Here is a 22,202-nt window from a genome sequence, read left to right on the forward strand (position 1 = left end):
CTGTGTGGGGGTAGAAGGAGCCATTGGATCTGGTACAGTGAGTGTTGTTTGCTTCATGATTTCAATATTTGGTAAAGGACAGGATTTGGGGGAAAAAAGTAACTTTAAGGGTTGATCAGACTGTCTTTTAACTTTTCTCCCCATATAAAAGTCATGAATATTTCTCTTCTGTCCAGATACTCTCTGCATTTAGTGACAAAGAACTAGCAGCATATGCGAAAGCTGGCGCTGTGGCAGAAGAGGCTCTGGGTGCCATCCGGACCGTGATAGCTTTTGGGGGCCAGGACAAAGAGCTGGAAAGGTCAGGAAGGTTCTTTGTCCACTGGTTCAAAGAACCCACTTTTACATTTTGTTGCTCATTCTTTTGTGGTATGTGTTCACTATTTTCCTTTTCCTACCATTAAAACCTCCCCCAGAAAAGATAGGCACCCTATACTGATGGCAAGAGTTCAAGGTCAGACTTTAACACAGGGTTCTTACCCTTTACATTTCATGGACTCCTTTGGCAGTCTGATGAGGCCTGTGGACTTCCTTCTTAGAATAATGATTTCACATACATAAAACAAATCCATTGGATTGCCAAGGAAACAAGTAATATTGAAGTTCAGTTACCAAAATATTTTTAAATTGTGATACAGCAAATATATCTCTCTTATGTTAACATATTAAATAATAAAAGCTAACTATTGGTCTTATAGCTACTGTAATTCCAAAGTAGGGATGTGGGTAAAAGATATTTGAATATATTTGCATCAGTTGTAACATGATGTGAAAATGATCTGGGGTTTCTATGGGCAACAAAGTCGGAGGTACTGTTAATACTACAGAGGTTTGTTGCCTGCATTGATAATGAAAGGAAATGCTAAATTTCAATCAGAAGTTAGTGAAAATAAGTATGTAATCTTTTCCCCATTCAAGTTCCTTGACCTCAGATCCCAAGTCAAGTACCACTGCTCTAAAGAAACTTGATACACAAAAATCTAAGTGCCAGAACAAAGCCCACTGGTAAAGCCTACTCCTTCCACTTTACATAAATGCCCCCAACCAGTTTACTTAAAATAATAACATCCCTAATATAGTCAAAGTATAATTCTGTGTGAAGTATTTTCTTTTGCTATTCTATGGAACTCCTGATCCTGACACCTCTTTGAAATAGAAACTCTTGGAAATTCTCCCGCATGAAAACCAAAGTTTTCCTAATTTCCTCCATTTCATTTTCTATTTTTCTCTTCTTTAAGCCCTCTTCAAAACCCCCATGTGCCTGGTTCTCTAACTTCTCCCTTTTTCTCTCTTACTGCTGCTTCCTGTACACAATAGCCCACACAGACCACACTAACCCTCACTTGGACCTCAGGATGTGAGTGTAATCAGTGCCGCTCCATTAGCTGCAGTAAGCAAGCCGCCTAAGCGAAGGTAATTACAGCATGTCCACCACTGTCACCGGAGCCTTGCATCACGTTGGGGCCGATGTAAATCTCCCTGCAAATGCCTTGAGGCCCAGCCCGGGACTAATCCTAGTGAGGGCCGGCATGCTGTTTGTCTCCCCCAGAGACTCGGCTCTGCTAAATGCGTGCAGAGCCCAACAGTGAGGAAAGTACACTGAAGAGTTGGGTTCTTCAATTAAAAAGACAAACTTTTTGGTGGCAGCAGACATTCTTTACAAACTGATACATGATCAACATCTCATTTGGTTAAACGGAAAAAAAAAAAAGGATGTTGTTTGTTTTATGTTAGAAACAGAAATACCTATTTTATATGGTATTTTCCCAACATCTCATTGTGTATCCATTGGATTTTTTTCCTGAATTTAGGGAGCCTAATTAAATTTTGCACACTCTCTGTGTCTAATGTGGAAAGATAGATTTAGTTTAAATTGATGTAAAAAACATGGTAATTTAACAGAACCATTGTAGACATTGGTACCTTCGTATCAAATCCTAGAAGACAGTAATATGAATTTTAATTACTTTTCAAAAATATGATAGTAGAATAAGCAATATTCAGAAAGAGGTTGAATTCTAAAACAATAATAGCAATAATAATAGCAATAGGCATTATCAGGTTTTGCCAACTATGTGCCAGCGCTGTACTAGCTACTTTCTATAAGTATCTGTCAGCCTCACAATTATCTTGCAAGGTAGGCATTAACTTCATTTTACAGATGATGAAACTAAAATCTAGAAAGACTGAGTAAGAACCCATATCCCACAAGTAGTGACCACTTTATAATCTTGTATCCTGGCTTGACCGTTGAAGGTCAACCTAATACAAAAAACTAAAATGAAACAAAGCAAAAACAAAAACAAAAACCAAACACCCACGCTTAAGTACAAGACCATGTAAAATTCCTGTCCCTCACCCCATGGGGCAATAGTGAAAGGATTTTCTTTTCTCTAGAGAAGAGAAATTGAACTGTGTTAAGAATCTAACTATTTTAAGAGTCCTGAATAGTATTAACATTTTGGTGCCATTCTTGATTGGCTTAGTTTCTCTCCTTCTACCTTGACCTTGATTTGTGATATGATACTGGCCATGAAGGTGATGATGAAGCTCTTCCAAATCCCAGGGGTGAGTTCAGTTCTGGAACAGCTACAGGAACTTTGGTTGTATTGGTGAGGACCAAGGGGGTGGGTCCAGGCCAGTAAAGAGAAGGCCCAAATTGGTTCTAGTCCTGGCTGATCCCAAAATGGTTCAGTTCCCTGAAAGCTGGGTCTCCCCAGGGGTTTCTTACTTTGATGGCTTTGTTCCTTAAACCTCTAACTATACAGGAGGTTAATGTGGCTCAGATTGTGGATTGATTTCTTATTATAACATTTTCCCCTCATTTTCTGATAGGTATCAGAAACATCTAGAAAATGCCAAAAAGATTGGAATTAAAAAAGCTATTTCAGCAAACATTTCCATGGGCATTGCTTTCCTGTTAATATATGGATCATATGCACTGGCCTTCTGGTACGGATCTACTCTAGTTATATCAAAAGAATACACTCTTGGAAATGCAATGACAGTGAGTACTTTTCCTAATATTTATGAAGAATCTGAAAATATTGTTTATCCATCTTCTTTTTCTTTACTTTCATATTCCTCCTTTTTGAAGGATGAGCCATGATTGTAGTATCTTTCCTTTTGGTAAATCTTTGCTCTGTCCTGTGGGCAGAGTTGGCCTTCTCGAATACACAAGGCATAATTATGAGTGTGGGCAAGAAAACAGCATGTTGTAAGACCAATTAAAAAAATGGATATAACGTATAAAAGAAAATAAAAATTGAATGAACTTATGAGTGAACAAATATGGATTGGAGCCATCCTCATTCTGCCCTTGAGTTTCATTATAGAAGAAAGTAAAAAGATTATTCTAGATAGGTCATAGTGTGAGAGAATGTTAAATTTACGTAATATAAAACATCAGCTCTCTGAAATAGAAGATGAAAAGTTATTTCAGTTTGTTTTTGTTTTTCAAAATGAAAATAGCTTTATTTTATGATTATAGAAACAAAATATACTATTTATAAAAAGGATTAGAGTACAATATTTTAAAAATTAGGAGTTACTTGGAATTACTTGTAGTCTAATAATCCATATACATTTAATGATAACTTTTGGTATATATCTTCCAGATCATTTTCTATACATACACGTGTTTTTTTCTTTCAAAAGTGGGATTGTATTATGCATTGCATTTTGTAACCTTGTTTATAAACTAGCAATATTTTGAGACCATTTTTTCCATGTCAGTGACAATCGGAACAACATGTAACCATTCAAATAGCAATTTTTTAAAACCTGCACTTCCTTATCTTTCTAAACAGAAGGTAATGAACACAATTTGGCCCTTTGCTGATGACTTAGAACCATTATGAAAATTAATCACTTCAAAATGTTTTCTAGAGTAGTATCTTCAGACTGCATTGAGGTGTTGAGGGCTATTTGGCTGGATGATGTTTCATAATTGCTATGTCTTTTTTTTCTTCTTCGTATTGTGGTCTCTCTGGTTATCAGTTTGGAAGCTCTCAACCTTTCTTCACTTCCTTGCTTGCTAAATTTAATGAAAAAGGGAGATTGAATCCTGACTTTACCATTCACCTTTTGTAACGAGTGTCTCCTCTCTGGCCTAGTCTCCTTGTTTGTGGTATGTGGACAGTGACATGTCCACAGCAGGACTGGAGAGGGATATCTATGACGCAGGGAGCCCAGCAACGCCCTATGCATAAAGCCTCTAGTGCATTAAGTTTATAACATCTATTTGGGTAGAGACTTTTTTGCTATCTTACTGGTTCTTATCTGTATTGCAGATAGTGGATAGATAATATGAGGGATATTTGAGTTCTGGGTACGTGAAGTGTTATTGCTACTGTCTTCTGAGAAAAGCCGAACTATGTATAGAAGCTTCACTATGCCCAGAGAGAAAGGGGTAATTTCTCTTCACTTATGCTTTCCTCAGTTAAATATGCAAATAAGCAGGATTCTTGAAGCTATAGTCTTGCCTTTTCTATATCATTGTATTTTCCTAGTGAACAATCATATGAAGGGAAATGTGTTAAGTTTTATATACTATAGTACAGAATAATTGTGTAAAGGAATTATTAATCAGTGCACACAGGTGTGATTTATTGTTTTATAATGTATGAAGTGTTACCTTTTATATTGAAAGTCATATCAAAATATGTATATAAAATGGTACTTTTTAAGGAAAATTCCATTGGGTCAAAATCTATCATGTTTCGTCTTGAACATTCTGTGTAATTCAATGCAGTTAGAGAAAATCATATAGGACTGATAATAATACTGATGGAAAATGCTTCCCTGTGGTGGCATTAGCTTCAGAGTAAAAAAAATAGGTTTGAAAATCTTTCCGATTCTGTATAAGTTCAGGAGAAAACAACAGATAGTTTGCCAAGCTAGACAAAAAAATGTTTTTGAGGTTGAAGAAACCCATTTGAGCAATGAAATGCTGTAGTAACCTTGTAAATTTTGCTCTTTGAAAAAAAATAATAATAAGGGGTAAACCTAAACTCAATCTTTTGTATACTGTGTTTCAAACAAACCATATTTAAGATAATATGAATGGGACTTACAACTTTTCCTCCTGTTCTTTTGCTCAGGTCTTTTTCTCAATCCTGATCGGAGCTTTCAGTGTTGGACAGGCTGCTCCATGTATTGATGCTTTTGCCAATGCAAGAGGAGCAGCATGTGTGATCTTTGATATTATAGATAATGTGAGTTATTTATTATTTTAATGCTGAAAAAGTCTCTGGGGCTTGGCTTTAGGTTAAATGTGGCTTTAGGTTAAATATCATGTGAAAATTAATTATATTAAATTAACAATCTCTTCTTAATAAGGAATGAAATAAAATGCCTCTTATTAATATTTCTAAAAGTTTCCCTTTAAAAAATATAATAACATTGATCTCATTTTGGAAAAGTACATATGCACTAGTGTTCTTAGTAGAGTTCAGAGCTAAGATGTTTGTCTTCCTAGTTTTTCTCCCTTTCTCTTTCATTTTGTAGCCAGACTGAGAATATCATGATTTCTATACAGGATGAATGAGTGGAAAAATTATTGTTGGGACCAAAATTGACAGTATGTTTTGCTGTGGGTTGCCCCCTTCAAAAAAAAATTGATCACTGCATGTTTGATATGACTTTGAATCAACTAAATTGAATAAGTTGTACTGACTGCAGTGAAATAAATAAAATAGTTTTGACATACGAAAGTATGCCATTGTGTGTATACAGATAAAATGCAAAGACAAAAGTGAAGTTTGATCGTTTAATCCAAGCAATTCTTCCTGTTTCATTGATCAAAGTCATGAGAAAATTGCTCAGCTTCTGAATATATTGAACATTTACATTGTTACTAAATAATTTGCTCTAACCAATTCTTCAGTCAGTCCTCTCAACCCAATCCACTACATTTATTATTTAGGAATATGCTAATTTTCACTAAATGCTGAAATATCAATTATAGTATTTTTTTGTTATTATACTTGTGTAAACATGCATATCTGACCATTTAAAATATTTATAAGGATATGCCAAAATCTTAAAGTGAAATATTCTGCAAAATGCAATGAATATATTCTTTTAAGGAAATGCCTGTTTTCTGAGAATGAATATTTCCTTAAACACACACACACACACACACACACACACACACACACACACAATATCTTTACCTTGGGTTCTGTCTCATGTGAGAGAGATTACGTCATTCCAGGTCTTATTTTTGGGATTTGTTGAATCATATTCCTTAAAAATGCAATTGTTCGTTCTGTGATGGAATAGTCATTGAATTTTGTTTTATTTAGAATCCTAAAATTGACAGTTTTTCAGAGAGAGGACACAAACCAGACAACATCAAAGGGAATCTGGAGTTCAATGATGTTCATTTTTCTTATCCAGCTCGAGCTAATGTCAAGGTACTGTAAGTTGTATTTATAGGAATTCCTCATTCAGATTGATTGTATAATCATCTTAAAGAATCTAAAGTCTCTAATCTTTTGATATTTATATGCTTTTTCCTTTAGTGGTTATATTCCCTTACTTGATACTTTTTTTTCAAATTTAAAATTAAATCAAACAACTCCCCTTTTAGGTTTTTGTTTGTGAAGTGTGTTCTTTTTCTCTCTTTGCCCTCACAGATCTTGAAGGGTCTGAACCTGAAGGTTCAGAGCGGGCAGACGGTGGCTCTGGTTGGGAACAGCGGCTGTGGGAAAAGCACAACAGTCCAGCTCATTCAGAGGCTCTATGACCCTGATGAGGGTATGGTAAGTGGGAAGAAACAAGTTCTCCAAAGGGGGAAGCTGGGTATCAATTAGCCCTTTGAAATTGTTTTTTAGTAACAAATTTGCATGTGAATACAATTTTGGTAAAAGGACTGTGGAATTACAATGACTCTGGTTGATGCATTCAAACCCTTCGGCTGGTTTAACAAAAAGATACAAGATGATAAAAGCCAAAGAAGCTAGACAATGTTGTTTTTTGTTCCGACTAAGCTTTCCATCATCACTAAATCACTGGAAAATAGTCATTCAAACCACAGAGAAGATTATTTTCAGTGAGTTATTGGGTTTGGTCAGAAATATTCCATATCGAAATTGTTGACAGCTTGGTAATCAGGGGCACAAGAAATCTTATCACAGTAATTAATTTCATCAAAGACAGTTGAGTTTTCTTAAATGTTGGAATAGCTAAAGAGGAAAGTGGGTTAGTCTCTTAAGAAACTTCTGGGGACAAGGGGAAAGTAATAGCCTAGGGTATATATAATTTTTGCCTCTTAAAAATGTTGTTATAAATTCAAACTTACAGAGAAGTTGCAAGCAGGGAATGCAGATACTCGCTTCACCCAAATTTACTAATTTTTTATATTTCAGCCCACTTGCTTTATTGTCCTCTCTGACTTCTCATGTGTGTGTGTACATAATACACACACACACACACACACACACACACACACACTTTTTTTTCTGAACCTTTGAGAGCAAGTTAAGGACACCAGGCTCCTTGACTCCTACATAGTTCAGAATATATATTTTCTAAGAAGGACATTCTCTTATATGACAAAGCAATGATCAAAATCAGTAATTTAACACTAATACAATACTAGTCCACAGAATATATTCACATTTCTTCAACTGTACCAACTTTGGGACATCGAGTTTACCTGATATTAAAATGTATTATTATGAAAACAGAAGATCACAAGTTGCAAAGAAAAATTTTAAAAAACCATTAAAAAGCATTGAGATAAAACAAAGATTACAGGAATGAATATAAAATTTTCTAGGGTACACAAATTATTTATTTATTTAATAAAATTAATAAACAGTCTTGGAAAAATCTGATATTACTAAGGAGAAACATAGGCCCATCCTCATTTACTAAAGCAAACTCTAGGTTGGTTCAAGTGTAAACATTTTTCTTTATTTAATAAAACAAAAACAACTTAGCAAAGTACTAACCATTGAGGATATCCATTTGAAAATCCTTTTTGTTTTTTTCCCCTTTCTTCCACCTCCCACCTCCACTTCAAGCCCTTGTTTGTCAGTCTAGTTGTGTAGGACATAGCTCCCTGGCCCTGGCCCATGTCATGCCCCACAGCAGCTCATCGCAGCCCAGCTCAAGGGAGAGCTGTTGTTCACAATCTTAGCTGTAGAGGGCGCAGCTCACTGGCCCATGTTGGAATCTGGTGACTTTGACGTTAGGAGCACCACGCTCCAAACACCTGAGCCACTGGGTGGGACCCTTGAAAATATCTTATATTTAAAATTATTAGTGGGCTAACACATTTTCTAAGAACATATACATGTCAGCAGAGAAAGAAGTCTTCAGAAATTCTCTAACATGGAGATATTCATGGTCCACGTCATGATTTAACTATTTTCTACTATTAAAACAGTAGAAGAAATGCCCAGTGGTGTAGTTGATTAATTCAATTTTCCCTTAAAACCGGTCTCTAATAAAAATAGTAAAACTATAGTAAAAGAAAGCAATAAATTGAAATAAATAAATGATTTATGATATGTATGGGAAAACTATTATATTTAATATTTGAAAAATTACAGTTGACCCTTGAACAACACAGGTTTGTTCTATGCAGGTCAATTTATATGCAGATTTTTTCAATAAATAGTGTAAATGTATTTCCTCTTCCTTATGATTTGCCTAATAACATTTTCTTTTCTCTAGACTACTTTACTGTAAGAATACAGTATGTAATACATATAACATATGAAATATGTATTAATTGACTGTTTATGTTAATAATAGGCTATTAGTAGTTAAGGTTTTGGGGAGTCAAAAATTATAGGCAGGTTTTTGACAGTGTAGGGGTTCGGTGCCCGTAACTCCCACATTGTTTAAGGGTCAACTGTAATAAGAATCTAAAATAGGGTATGAATGTGAAAATATTTCTAGAATAAATATAGATTTGTAAAAAGTTTCAAGAAATATTCAGCCTTACATATAAATATATACAAGTGAAAACAAATATAACCTACCACCTCATACCTATTATTAGAAAAAATAGATTAAAACAATAAAACCCAGAGCTAGTAAATTACAATGAAGCAGATGTATTTTATATATTCCTGCTGACATTGTAAATTATTAAAATCTCTTTAGAGGATTGTCTATCCAACCTCTGTTCAGCAAATAATAAATACCACCAGATATTTTTATTTGCCACCAGCAAATAACAAATGCCATATATATATGAAAAAATAAATCATACTTTTCAACCTGGTAATTCTCTACTTCTGCAATGATTGTCCTTCCTTGTTCCTTGAAGGAAACAAATGTCCAGCAGGTAGGAACTGCTAAAGTAAATTATGGTGTGTTACATATAGTAAAACATCATAATGCCATTAAAATAATATGTAGACTATGTAGGTAACTGGACATTTTTATTCAAATTTAACAATGGTAAGCAAAAATAATAGCGTGCCAAAAATATATAACCCAATATCATTTATAGAAAATTATCCATTCATGAAAAAACTATATATGTAAGGTGATAAATATCAAAAGAAAGCATATGCTTTTTATTTTCATTCTTTCACATTGCTGTTTATTTTCAATTCTCATTTCTAACCACTGAAATAAGTTAAATATTAACTAAGACTATTTTCATAACAAATGAAAGAGTCTTGATGCTTTAGATATCAGAAGGTTTGAAATAGTTAATGAAAGTCTTTTTTTTTTTTTCAGATTAACATCGATGGGCAGGATATTAGGACCTTTAATGTAAGGTATCTGAGGGAAATAATTGGAGTGGTGAGTCAGGAGCCAGTGCTATTTTCTACCACAATTGCTGAAAATATTCGTTATGGCCGTGGAAATGTAACTATGGATGAGATAAAGAAAGCTGTCAAAGAAGCCAATGCCTATGAGTTTATCATGAAATTACCACAGGTAAAGGTTTTATTAGTGTTGTTGCCCTCAAAATTAGAATTTCACCTCATGTGACTGAGTTCTTCCTTCAAAGGTTAAGCTAATAATGTTTGAGATGCAAAGTTGTCCAACTTTGCTAGGTAAGACCCTTGAATTATTTATTTGGAGGTTTAAGGAGTATAACTGGGCACATATATCATATACAATTTTATACAAAGTATGAGTCAGTAGTTTTTTAAAAGTCAGTATTCATTTATTTTATTATAACTTATGACTCATTGGGATAGCCAAAAGGAAGCACCATGTTGTCTTCCTGAATTTCGAGATGCCATAGCCTTTTCTACTCAAAATACTTCAAGAGCTCCTCCATGTTTTCTGTTGTAGAAATTTGACACCCTGGTTGGAGATAGAGGGGCCCAGCTGAGTGGCGGACAGAAACAGAGAATCGCCATCGCTCGGGCCCTGGTTCGCAACCCCAAGATCCTTCTGCTGGATGAGGCCACATCAGCCTTGGACTCTGAAAGTGAAGCTGAGGTCCAGGCAGCCCTGGATAAGGTCAGTAGACACTAAATACCTGAAGGACCAGCAAATTGAAACTTTTTGAAAATTCTTGCCAATGCTTTGGGAGTCTACATTGAAAAACATAAACATGAGAGCAAATGAAACTCTCTTGTGGGGCTTTACTGATTTCTCCTTTCTGTTAGGTCACATGGCAGAAATGGGTGGCCCATTAAGTGGCTTGCTTTGACCAAAGTGAAGTAAGCTGAAATCCAGTCCTATGCAAAGAGCCACTTATGTTTGTTTTTTTCTTGCACATAGGCCATGCTTTGATCCAAAGTAGTTGTGTAAAAACGTACCCCAAAAATCTGGTTACCTAAACGCTGTCCTGCTGAAAAACAGTCAAAATACTTGCCTATTCATGAAGGCAAATGGATGCTTTTCGGGAAATAAATCTTAGCTTGTGTGTTTGTCTAACCCTGTAAAAAAGCCACACATTTTAAGGATGCTGAGCTCATGTGCCTTGCTTAGATATTTCTAAATCTCACACTATCATCTTTAAGCTGAAGCATCACAAGAGCCTTATGTTGGGACACTTTTGGTGTCAGTGCAGATGTCATCTCTAATAACAACACCAGAGTATAAAAACTAGAGTCAGATGACACCATATAAATGGATTTCAAACACATAAATATCATAATTATATTTGATTTGAGAAACTTTAGTAATAAAATGTGCAAATTACTTAACAGGTCCTACCCAAACTATCTCTTGTAATTTTAGAGACAAGCTGTATGAACCTCGTTTTCTCAGGAAAATTTATACCTGAATCCTAAGTAAACACAACTGCCATGTGTTCTATAAATTGTATAATTAATCAATGCTTCCTGGTTTATCAGATTGATATTTTGGTTCATCTTATATAATTTAATTTAATGATGATTAATGAGACAATGAAAATTATTCCTCACCAATTCTTACACTTACTTTCTTACTTTCATGTACATAAAGTCTCAATATTAAGGAACCAAGATATAATATACAGGAAACTGGCATTTGGTTGGTTAATTAGAAGTGACTTAAAGAAGAAATCATTAAAAATGTATAAATTAAACAACTAATTTTAACGTAAAATATATAAATGGGCATTCATGTGTCAACATAGACTTTTCAAGCATAAAGTCAGGAGGATAAGATAAATATTTATGGGGGAAAAAAGTCCCATTCAACCTTAGTATCCAGGGCTGAATGCTTTCTAGGATACAAATATTCAATATATTAGCCCTTGCTGTGCTAAAAGAACGGACTTATTAGAGATATTGTTTTTCATAATATGGATCCTACATGTAGCCTTGCGAGGTTTAACTCATATTTGGACAAGTACATCACTCAATTTTAGCAATCTGTGTTCTCTAGGATCATGGCCCACTCTTCAGATGATAACCTTTTGCATATCAATTTTTTAAAAAGCTGATGAATCACTCATCATTTTTTAAAAACCCCATGAAAAGCCATTAGTAGCTTGGGGTGATGGTTAAGAGCATGGGCTTTGGTGCCAGACAGGCTGAGGTTGGAGTCCTGGCTCTGTCCCTTTCTAGCTGCGTGACCTTGGACAAATTAACTAACCTCTCCATGCCTGAGACACTGCAGAAGTAATTTGGGAGAGGGGGAGAAATAATGTCATAGGATGATTGAAAAGACTGAATGAGTTACTGTATGTAAAGTTATTAGTGCATGCTTTGCACACGGGAAACTCTTGATATTCTTAGCTACTATTATTATTGTATTGATTACCATTACCATGATTACCATTATTAACTTTATTGCTAAATCAGTTATTTATTGCTGCATAACAAACCATCTCAAATTCAGACATAAAACAAATAAGTCTGTAGATTGGCTGGATGGATGTTCTGCTGTTTTTCACTTGAGCATATGGCTGTATTTACCTGGAAGGCTGACTTAGCTAAAATGATCCAAATGGCCTCCTTCACCTGCTGGTTGTTGGCTGGGCATCTCATGTGGCTTCTGATGCTCGTACTTATATAATAGGCTAACATGGCTTCTTGACACTGTCCAGGCCAGTACCCAGAGGCAGAAGCTATAAGACGTCTAGAGGCTTAGACTCCAGAACTCACAAAATGTCACTTTCACCATTTTCTGTTGGTCACAGCAAGTCACAAGACTAGCCCAGATTGAGGGAGGGAGGAGGCAGATTCTGCCTCCTGATGGGTGAGCTGTAAAGTATCTGTGACCATATTCTTTCACAGCACGCCCTCTGCTACAGTTATTTACATTCTCCTACATACAAAATAAATTCACCTCTTCCCACGACCTTCAAAATTTTCATACATGTTGACATCAGGCTTAGAGTTCTGACATCAGGATTGAAGTCCAGTTTCTGAAGATCTGTATGTGGTCCAGATATGGATGAGGTCCTTCATGTTAAGCTCATTTTGATCCAGAGACCTATGAACTAAAGAGATAAGTTATTTTCCACACACACCCAACATATAATGGTGCTGGAGGGGCAGGATAATCATAATAGACATTCTTGTTCAAAAAGGAGAAGAACAGGAAGCACATAGGAGTTACCGTGTTTCCCCGAAAATAAGACCTAGCCAGACAATCAGCTCTAATGTGTCTTTTGGAGCAAAACTTAATATAAGACCTGGTATTATATTATATTATATTATATTATATTATATTATATTATATTATATTATATTATACTCAGTCTTATACTATAGTAAAATAAGACCTGGTATTATATATTATATTATATCATATATCATATCATATATCATATTATATTAAGATCCAGTCTTATAGTAAAATAAAACTGAGTCTTATACTAATTTTTGCTCCAAAAGATGCATTAGAGCTGATTGTCCAACTAGGTCTTATTTTGGGGGAAACATGGTACTAGTCCATAGCAATTCTGAAATGCAGTCAGTTGCATGGTTCCAGTTACCCCACTGCTCCAGGGAAAAGGAATGCTCCTTGATTAATGCCCAATTCTGCCCCCTAATAGTGGGTGCCCCAGTCCATTGTTCTACTTGGTTTTGGGCTCCATGCTCTGGGCTCTTGGATCCTCCTTCTGAGAGGTCTTCCCTTTTCCAAAAGAAATGGCTTGCATCTGCAGCTGAGTAGCTTTCTAATAGAAATTTGGGACTAAGAGGACTCTGTACATTTTGAATTTTCTCAATCTCTTTTAGTCCAAGCTGATAGACTCTCGTAAAGACTTTGTTTGCTTAGAATCTGACAGTGGTTCACTTAAGCCACCAAAGTTACATCCACAATTTTTTTCAGGAGAAGCCTCTCTACTTTGGGCTGCATGTGATACTGCTGTGAGAAAACCCTTACTGAAGGGTCTTAGAAGCCCTTTTGTGTAGCTGAGTGTCTATCAGAATCTGCTTTAAATCTTTCAGATATTTTAACCAAAAAAACCTTATACCCACACCCTGATTTGATCTTTGACCTCATTTCACCGGATGACTAACAGTTCATTTTCCAACCCAGCAAGTACTGGGTCTTCTATGTTGCCTCTAAATTCACCTTGAAAAAAGTGAATCAGATCATCATTCTCTTCCCATACTTTATCATACACAGCCAGTGGAATCCAACTGGCATTTTCAACATTCTGTTTTAGAGATCTCTGGAACCTCCTTAGCTAAATGTACAAGTTCATTAGATAAAATATATTTCTTCCCAGTTACTGAAGGAAACATTTTCCCCCAATTATTCCAAGGTTACATAACACAAGTCGCCTTCTTTCCAAGCTCTAATAGCAATTTCCTTACTTTTCTTCCAGTCTCCAGTAATAATATCTTCACTTCCTTCCCTTCAGCCACTGACAGCCACTCAGATCGCAATCCCAAAGATTTTTGTTACAGTAGCGTTCCAATCTAATCACCAATCTCAATATCAGTGTCTTTAAGCCAGAACTTAGTGGTTTGGCTGATGTGGTTCCTCTGTTGGTTTTGCCTAGTCTCACTCAGGCAGCTACTTTTAGCTCAGGGTTAGCTGAGCTGAAACGTTCAAGATGGCCTCACTCATGTGCCTGGCAGTTGCCTGAGGGAGCTGGGTTCACCTCCATGAGGCTTCTCATCCTCCAATAGACTAGACAAGCTTTCTTTCACTGTGGTTTTAAGGTAGCATTCAAAGATGGCAAACACATAAACTGTAAGGCCTCTTGAAGCCTGGGTTCCAGAAATGACACAAGCGTCAATTTCTTCACATTCTTCTATGATCAAAATAAATCACATGGCCTGCCCAGATTTGAAGAAGTGGAGAAATAGACTCTGTCTGTGGATGGAAGTGGTTGCATAGTGTTTGTAGCCATATTTATACTCTACCATAGTTGCTATGAATAGTTTATAATCTACCTAATTGACTCCATACTTTGCAGAATAGTTAAATTGATATATTTTGCAGACAAACCAGCTTTGAAAGGGAAATCCTTCATTACTGCATCCCCTACACTGATTCTAGTCAGTCAATTGGTCAGACATTCTAAGTTACAAACCAACTTGTTCTAATAATGAAAAGTGGAATTTTGTAATTTATCTTTCCTCTGAAGAGCATAAGAACATACCACTATTATAGCTATTGTTATCCCTCCCTGATTACCTATCATAGAAGAATAATATTTTCCTTTTGGGGATTCTTTATACATTTATCAGTACCTCTCATGTGGCACCAACTTATTGTAGTTAGCTATTTATTTATATGCCTTCTCTTTCCTGAAAGGAATAAACAGCCTAAGAGGCAATATTAATAAATGATTCATATTTGTATCTCTATAACACTTAATCCAGTGCCTTTTGCATAGTAGAGCCTAAATAAATATTACCAGGGTCCAGCTCATTGAGATAATACATGTTTATAGTAAAAAAAAAATTAATGACCATATCACCTTCTGACTTAATAGATAGCAACTATTTATCAAAATAAATAAAAGGTTTTTCAATATCAGATCTTGAATACAAAAGCAAATTTGATATTTTGATTTTCTAGAGAAAGTCAATAACCACAAAGTTTTATGCCTACATGCATTCTCCTACTCATAGTGTTACCATAGAGGAGGGGGGAAGAAAAGAATCAAAAGATAGCCTCCATGGTGATTTTATGAAAGGATTCCAGAAAGTTTCATTTTATGTTTTTTTTCCTCCAGAAGTTCCAGAAGGCTAATGGGTTAGTACTCCCTTTGTTTGGGTTTTTCATCCCTGCACATCTAGTACAAAGTCCAAATTCCTTAATAGTTGGTGTCCTTGAATCTAGGATATTTATTTGTCAATGTCTTGTCATCATTGGGGTGTCTGAGAGATCTGAAATCAAATCCCTACTCTGGCCAAAATTTCTTGGTCAAGGTTCATAGTTACTAACTTTTAAATTCACAAATAATATACTTTGTTTTCCTGCACATTAGTCACTCAATCACATATCTGATTCTAATTCCTCTGGGTTTTTATATTTTCTTTTTTGTATTGACATAGCACCAACCTGTTATTATCACAATGATAACTTAGTCACTGTTAGCAATTCACTCATCACTCTTTGTGTTATGAATATAATTAGATTGATCAAACTCTTTCCCATATGTCTTATCATGCATGAACCAAGCCATGCAACCTCCACATCAGTAAATATTGATGAATGCTTCTTTAGGGCCTATACACTAAAAATCAAAGAATAGTCTTAAATGTTGCCCAGTAGGGCTGTGCTCAAGTCCCTCTTTTTATGGTGTAACTCTTTTATGTTTAAACACAGTTGATTCATCTAGTTATTTTAGAGTAGGAACTGAAGTAGAAACACCACATTATCTTTTTGCAAGTGGCTACGTGATTATCTCAATACCATTGATTATATAATCCATTTTCCCTATTGATAGGTAATGCCATATTTATCATATACTAATTCTTAAATGTTTTATAGCTATATTTCTGGACTCTCTGTTTTGTTCTATTGATCCAACTGACTTTTCATGTGATAGCTTCCCCTGGATTTTACTGTTTTAATTGCTGTAGCTTTTTATGTTTTAATATGTGGTGGAGCTAGTCCACTCGCATCACTTTTTCAGAATTTTAATGACTGCACTTTTTTTAATTGAGTTATAATTCATATACCATAAAGTTCACCCTTTTAAAATATACAATTTATTGGTTTTTAGTGAGTCACAAGATTTTGCAACCATCACCACTATCTAATTGCAGAATATTTTCATCAACCCAAAAGGAAACCTTGTACCCATTAGCAGTTACTCCCCATCCCACACTCACCTTTGCCTTTGGCAACCACTTATCTGCTTTCTGTCTCTATGGCATTGCCTATTCTGGACATTTCATATAAATCAAACCATAAAATGCATGGTCTTTTGTGACTGGTTTTTTTCATTTAGCATAATGTTTTCAAGGTCATCCATGCTGAAATATGCATCAGAATGCCATTCCTTTTTATGGTGCAGTAATATTCCACTGTATGGAAATAGCACATTTTCTTTATCCTTGGATCAACTAATGAACATTTGGGTTGTTCCCACTTTTTGGCTATTATGAATCTAGCCTCTTGTTTTTAATTTATATGTTTAACTACTTAGGTGAATTAGGCTGTACTCTAATAACCATCCTAATGATGAGGTTTTATTGCCTCAGAGTAGGAGTGGTCTTAAGAAGCTATTAACCTAATAGAGTTAATGAATATCAAAAAGACTAACCATTATTAATGACATAACATGAATAATTTGATGAGCATTTTCATGCCCATTCATAAACCCACCAAGCCAACATGTGTGAGTTCAGTGAACTACTTAGAGGGGTGATTTTAGAATTTAGCATTCATAAAAAATCATCTGGGGCATTTATTTAAAATCAAAGTTACTGGCCCCACTCCAGAGATTGTGATTCAGATGGTCTTTGAACCGTGCAGATTCCAAGGTACATTTTCACCTAAACTGTCGGCACGCAGTCCCTCAGAATTACAGGTAAAATCAGGCACTTCAAAAGAAACCTGACAGAAGTGCTCTGGAGAAGGCTGTATGTGGCAGCAACTCCTGTAACATGTTTCTGCTCAAATTTCTAGCATGCCATCTAACTCAGAACTAGGGCTCCTCAGACAAGTATGAAAACACTGGAGAAGGGTCAAACCTTCTCTTGTGTTTCTTAAGTAAAAACTGACACTATTTAGGCTCCCAGAGTTATCCTCACACTGAAGGGACTGGCCTCCTGTCTGGTACAGCACGCAAGTCTCACCTTTCATAGATGAATGATGCCTTTGTGCCCTAATCACATCGGGAGGGTAAGCTACTGTCTCATCAATCGCAAACATGTCCCTCCAAGTGCTTATTTGCGCAAGTTAACTGACAGTGCGTCGGCCTTGTAAACCCGCTGCCCCACATGTTTCTCCTGTTCCCCTTTAGGCCAGAGAAGGCAGGACCACCATTGTGATCGCACACCGATTGTCTACAATCCGAAACGCAGATGTCATTGCCGGGTTTGAGAATGGAGCCATCGCAGAGCAAGGAAGCCACAGTGAACTGATGAAGAAGAAAGGGCTGTATTTCAAGCTTGTCACCATGCAGGTATCCCCTTCCCAGGAAGTGTGGAAGTGTGTCTGCTGTTTGCTCCTCAGCACTGGATTCTTCACATTATTAAAAATGTCATGCAGCTAACGCCATATCGAGGAATAAGAAGTATTCAGGAAGATGCCTAAAAGTAGACATTTGAGACTTTAATTCAGAACCAGTGAAGAATCCTGAAAGAGAGAAAGGCAAGAGAGGAGGAAAATAAAGGAAAATGCCCCAAACCTTTTGAACTTATTCCGTAGGACAGAGATTCTTAATTGCCCCGGGGAACGCGTTCAAACAGGTTTCTCCACAGTGATATTAGGGAGGGTCAGAGTGGTGGTAGGAGAAAGTAGGGCAATGCCAGAATCCCTAGTGCTTGGGAGAGGTTCTACGTGATTTTAAAATGCTTCCTAGGTGATCCTAATAAAATCAATGGCTCTAGGAAGTGAATACAGGCACACCTCAGAGATATTGCAGGTTCGGTTCCAGACGACCGCAATAAAGTGAGTATCGCAATGAAGCGAGTGGTAATCTTTTTGGTGATGGAGAGTCTTGCCTTCAATTTGTAAAAAATGCACCATCTGTGAAGCATGATAAAGTGATGTGCGAGGAACTGAGGCATGCCTGTAGTTTGTTTTTCTTTAACAAAAAATTTTTTCACTCAAGTTCCTGAAGCAGGTGATATCTATAATTGTTGTTTTTTTCTTATTGAACAAGACATTTTATCGTACTTACTCACTTGAGCAAATTTGCAAAATAAATACCCTAAAAAATTTTATCCTATAAGCATGATTCTTATATCTATAAAGGTATATGCATTTGCTTAGCTATAAGTGTAACTCATATAAACATAAATTTTTTGTTCTTTTCCCTTAATATTTCAGATCTACATCATGCAAATACTACCATTTTAATGGTTACTCAGAAGCCCATTCTATTAATATGTAATAAATTGTTCAGGCATTTCTCTAAAATTGGATACTAGGTTTGTTTCCAGTATTTCTCTATTATAAACATCAGCTTTGGAGCACATGTTGGTCAAAAACAAAAGTTGTCAAAAATTGGCTTCGTTTTCTGACAAGTAACTTAACTCTTCTTACGCTGTTTCCACATTTGAAATACTAAACCTACCATGTGAGGTTGTTATAAGGTTAAGAAATAAGGACCTGAATATACTAAGAAAAACACTTCAAAAGGGTGAATTTTACGGTATGTGAATTATGTCTCAATAAGGCTATTTCATTTTTAAAGAGAAGAACCGGACACAAAATAGATGCATGAGAAATGATTGCTATTGAAATTTGCAAAGTCCCCAGAGTGAAAATATCAAATGAAATGATACAAAGTTTTATAATTCTTGTCTCAATTTGCCAGAGAATGTTCTCCAGCAGGAGGGGATTAATCATAGTGTTTTTGCTAATTGCTTCTGTATGGCCTAGCCATCACAGGGTCTCTATAATTTCACATATGTGTGTGTCTGTGTGTACGTATATGTATATATATATATATATATATATATATATATATATATATATATGTGTGTGTATATATATGTATATACATATATATATGTATATACATATATATATATATATATATATATATATATACATATATATATATATATATATAATAAAATGTTCCTTTAATTCAGTTTTAGTTTTCATTTCATTAATGGTTACTAAGACTCTCTGGTTTTGCTATGATGACATGTTGGATCCTCAAATGAGGTAACCACTTTCTCCCTTGGCTGGCCTATTTCTGTGCCCCTGAAACAATGACCTTTCACTCCCCTTGGGACTTAGGCTGGGAGACTGCCAAAGGGATAAGGACAGCTCTGACTTTTCTATATCGTGTTCCCTAAGCTTTCTTTCCAGGAAAAAGTGGTACAATTAAAGACTGAATAGTCGCCTGGTGTGATAGAAAAGGCCTGCCACCAATTAAGCAATGGCTTTGGGTAACCCACTGGGTTTGGGTGTCCTCATTTGTTAAATGAGCAGAGCCTGCACTGAGATGACCACTGACGTTTCTGCCAGCTTCGGCATTCTATGATTCTTAGGCCCTTTGAACTTCACTGTGATACCCACACCTTTCCCACTTGTGGTTTGGGTTTTGCCTTACCTTTCACTTGTTGGTGCTGTTGGAGAGATGGAGGAAAGAGCCACAGTGAGCCTGAGGGTTTACTAAATGCTCAAGCAATTGCTGCTTCCTTTCTCTTCAAACTCCAAAGACCAACCTAGTGTTAATATAACCTCATCTTGGTTTTTGTTTCTAAGCAGGGCAATCACTGCTTTTCCATTAGTTGGCTCTTAGTTGTTTCTTTTAACTGTACGTTAATTTTTTTCAGATTATAAATATAATGCATTATTTTTTAAAATCAAAGCATTTTTAAAAATCCAAACATGAACATCTTAGAAATTTGAAAGTCCCCCGTAACCCAAACTTCTGCTGACAGCTATTTGGTATTTGTTTTCCATCTTTGCTAGCCTAGAAGAGTTAAATAGTATCTTCATATTTCCTTAATTATTCATGAGATTGAGCATGTCCATCAGCCATTTGTATTTTTTCCTCTGTGAAAGAATCTTTTCCTATCTTATCTTAGTCCTTTTTTGGGGGGTTGGGTTGTTTATAATATTCTTATTGATTTATAAGAACTTGCATAAAAAGGAAATATGCTTTTCTCTTGAATGTATTGGAAATATATTTTTCTACTTTGTTCTTTCAACTCACTTTGTTGTTTGTTTGGCTAACATAAAAAAAGTTTTTAAAGTGTATGTAAGTAATTACATTTTTTTTCTTCCATGCTTTCAGGATTTGGGGTTATTCTTAGGATATTCACCCATATTTCCTTTCAATATTTATTGTTTTACTTTTTACAATTAAATATTTGAGCCAGCTTAAGTATATTCAAGTGTAAGAATTGAGGGCTATTGGTTTTAAATATACTTTTTATCACCTGGTGAAAAGAGCCATCTTGGCTTTGGAGCTCAATGACGTCAGTACCCACTAAGTGAGAGCTTTAGGTAAGGCGCAAAAAAAATATTATGAAAGAGAGGGGGATGTAATGTTCATTTGATCATAGGAGAAGGCTAAAATTAGAATGGGCTTAATGGAAGAAGTAACTATCCATTGAGATGGACTCCTTAATAGCATGGATGAGATTATAAAAGAAGGAAAAGATAAAGGGAGGTATTCATGAGAGGTGGTCCAGTTTGAATTGCCATGAACTAAATTTTTGAGGAGCCAAGCTTGAACATGTGGTGAAGAGCTGTGGAAGATTTTTAAGCTGGGGTGTGATTTGAGCAGAGCTGCCTTTTAGGAAAATGAGTCTGATAGCAGTGTGGGAGTTGATGGACATGAGGATGCAGGGATCAGTTACAAGACTGAGTCTTTAGGTTAGGTTTCGTTGGGATATGATATTATATAAAACAGTTCCAGTTATAAGCAAATAAGGAAGTCCACCAAGCAGAACATACATATCTTTGTAGTGTGGTTCAAGTCACGTGGGCAATATTCAGTTAGATGCTGAAAGTACAAGTGGAAAGCTAGGATAAGGTAATATGCAGAGATCATGAGAGTGTACTATAGGTGTAGCAAGGCATTAGCCATAAGATTGGGTAGGGCAGCAGGACCTGACAGGGAAAAGCAAGAACAAGACAGTACTACAAAGACTGAGGTCCTGGACACACCATTAAGATAGGTACTCAGACATAGAGGAAGCAAACAGGGAACCAGATTCAACATTAGACTCTCTAGCAAGATTGGCTTGACATTCTCTCAGCTGGCATTAAGCTAGATACCCTTAAATTACCTTTTCCTCCCCTTTAAGAAGAGAATTGATCCCAAAGCTGGCAATGAGGCTGAGCCTGCAGGTTGGGTCACCTGGGGTAAGGTGTGATTTTAAGTAGCACTAGGAGGAAAAAAGATGATTCTTCTCAGCCAATCAAGGAAAGCAGTTTAATTGCCGCCTGTGGGGGAGTGACCTTGTTTGTAGGTTTAAAAGCGAAACCTTGATAGTGCTTCTCTTTGTTCTTCTTCCCTTTCCTGGTGATCACGCCTTGTTCTCTGGATTTTTAAATATTGAGGAAATTTCTACATACCTGCTGAATGATGAAAAATTGCCCTTTAGTTTTTACAAAATACTTTTATACTCTAATTTTCATATTGTTCAAATTGAATTTAACCTTTCTGTCCTTTTTAACCTTTTAAACTTCCATATGTTGATATGCTTCTTCACAGTTTTCCAGCT

The 22,202-nt window shown here is 35.9% G+C and overlaps 1 protein-coding gene across 4 annotated transcripts in view; it reads left to right on the forward strand.

The window, feature by feature from the left end:
* Positions 1–22,202, forward strand: part of ABCB4 (ATP binding cassette subfamily B member 4) — a 72,200-nt gene that overhangs the window by 18,233 nt on the left and 31,765 nt on the right. For 3 of the 4 annotated variants that reach the window (XM_019749762.3, XM_019749761.3, XM_019749763.3), the window contains 8 exons: positions 177–301; positions 2,836–3,007; positions 5,103–5,216; positions 6,309–6,419; positions 6,642–6,767; positions 9,709–9,912; positions 10,276–10,446; positions 17,807–17,968. In XM_019749762.3, coding sequence (XP_019605321.3) covers positions 177–301; positions 2,836–3,007; positions 5,103–5,216; positions 6,309–6,419; positions 6,642–6,767; positions 9,709–9,912; positions 10,276–10,446; positions 17,807–17,968 — 1,185 coding nt within the window. The remainder of the gene's footprint in view (positions 1–176; positions 302–2,835; positions 3,008–5,102; positions 5,217–6,308; positions 6,420–6,641; positions 6,768–9,708; positions 9,913–10,275; positions 10,447–17,806; positions 17,969–22,202) is intronic. The other variant, XM_088797780.1, reaches the window with a different exon arrangement.

This window comes from Rhinolophus sinicus, chromosome 4 (assembly GCF_057876585.1).
Source record: "Rhinolophus sinicus isolate RSI-liver-muscle chromosome 4, RSI-T2T, whole genome shotgun sequence".
In the NCBI taxonomy this organism is placed as follows: domain Eukaryota; kingdom Metazoa; phylum Chordata; class Mammalia; order Chiroptera; family Rhinolophidae; genus Rhinolophus; species Rhinolophus sinicus.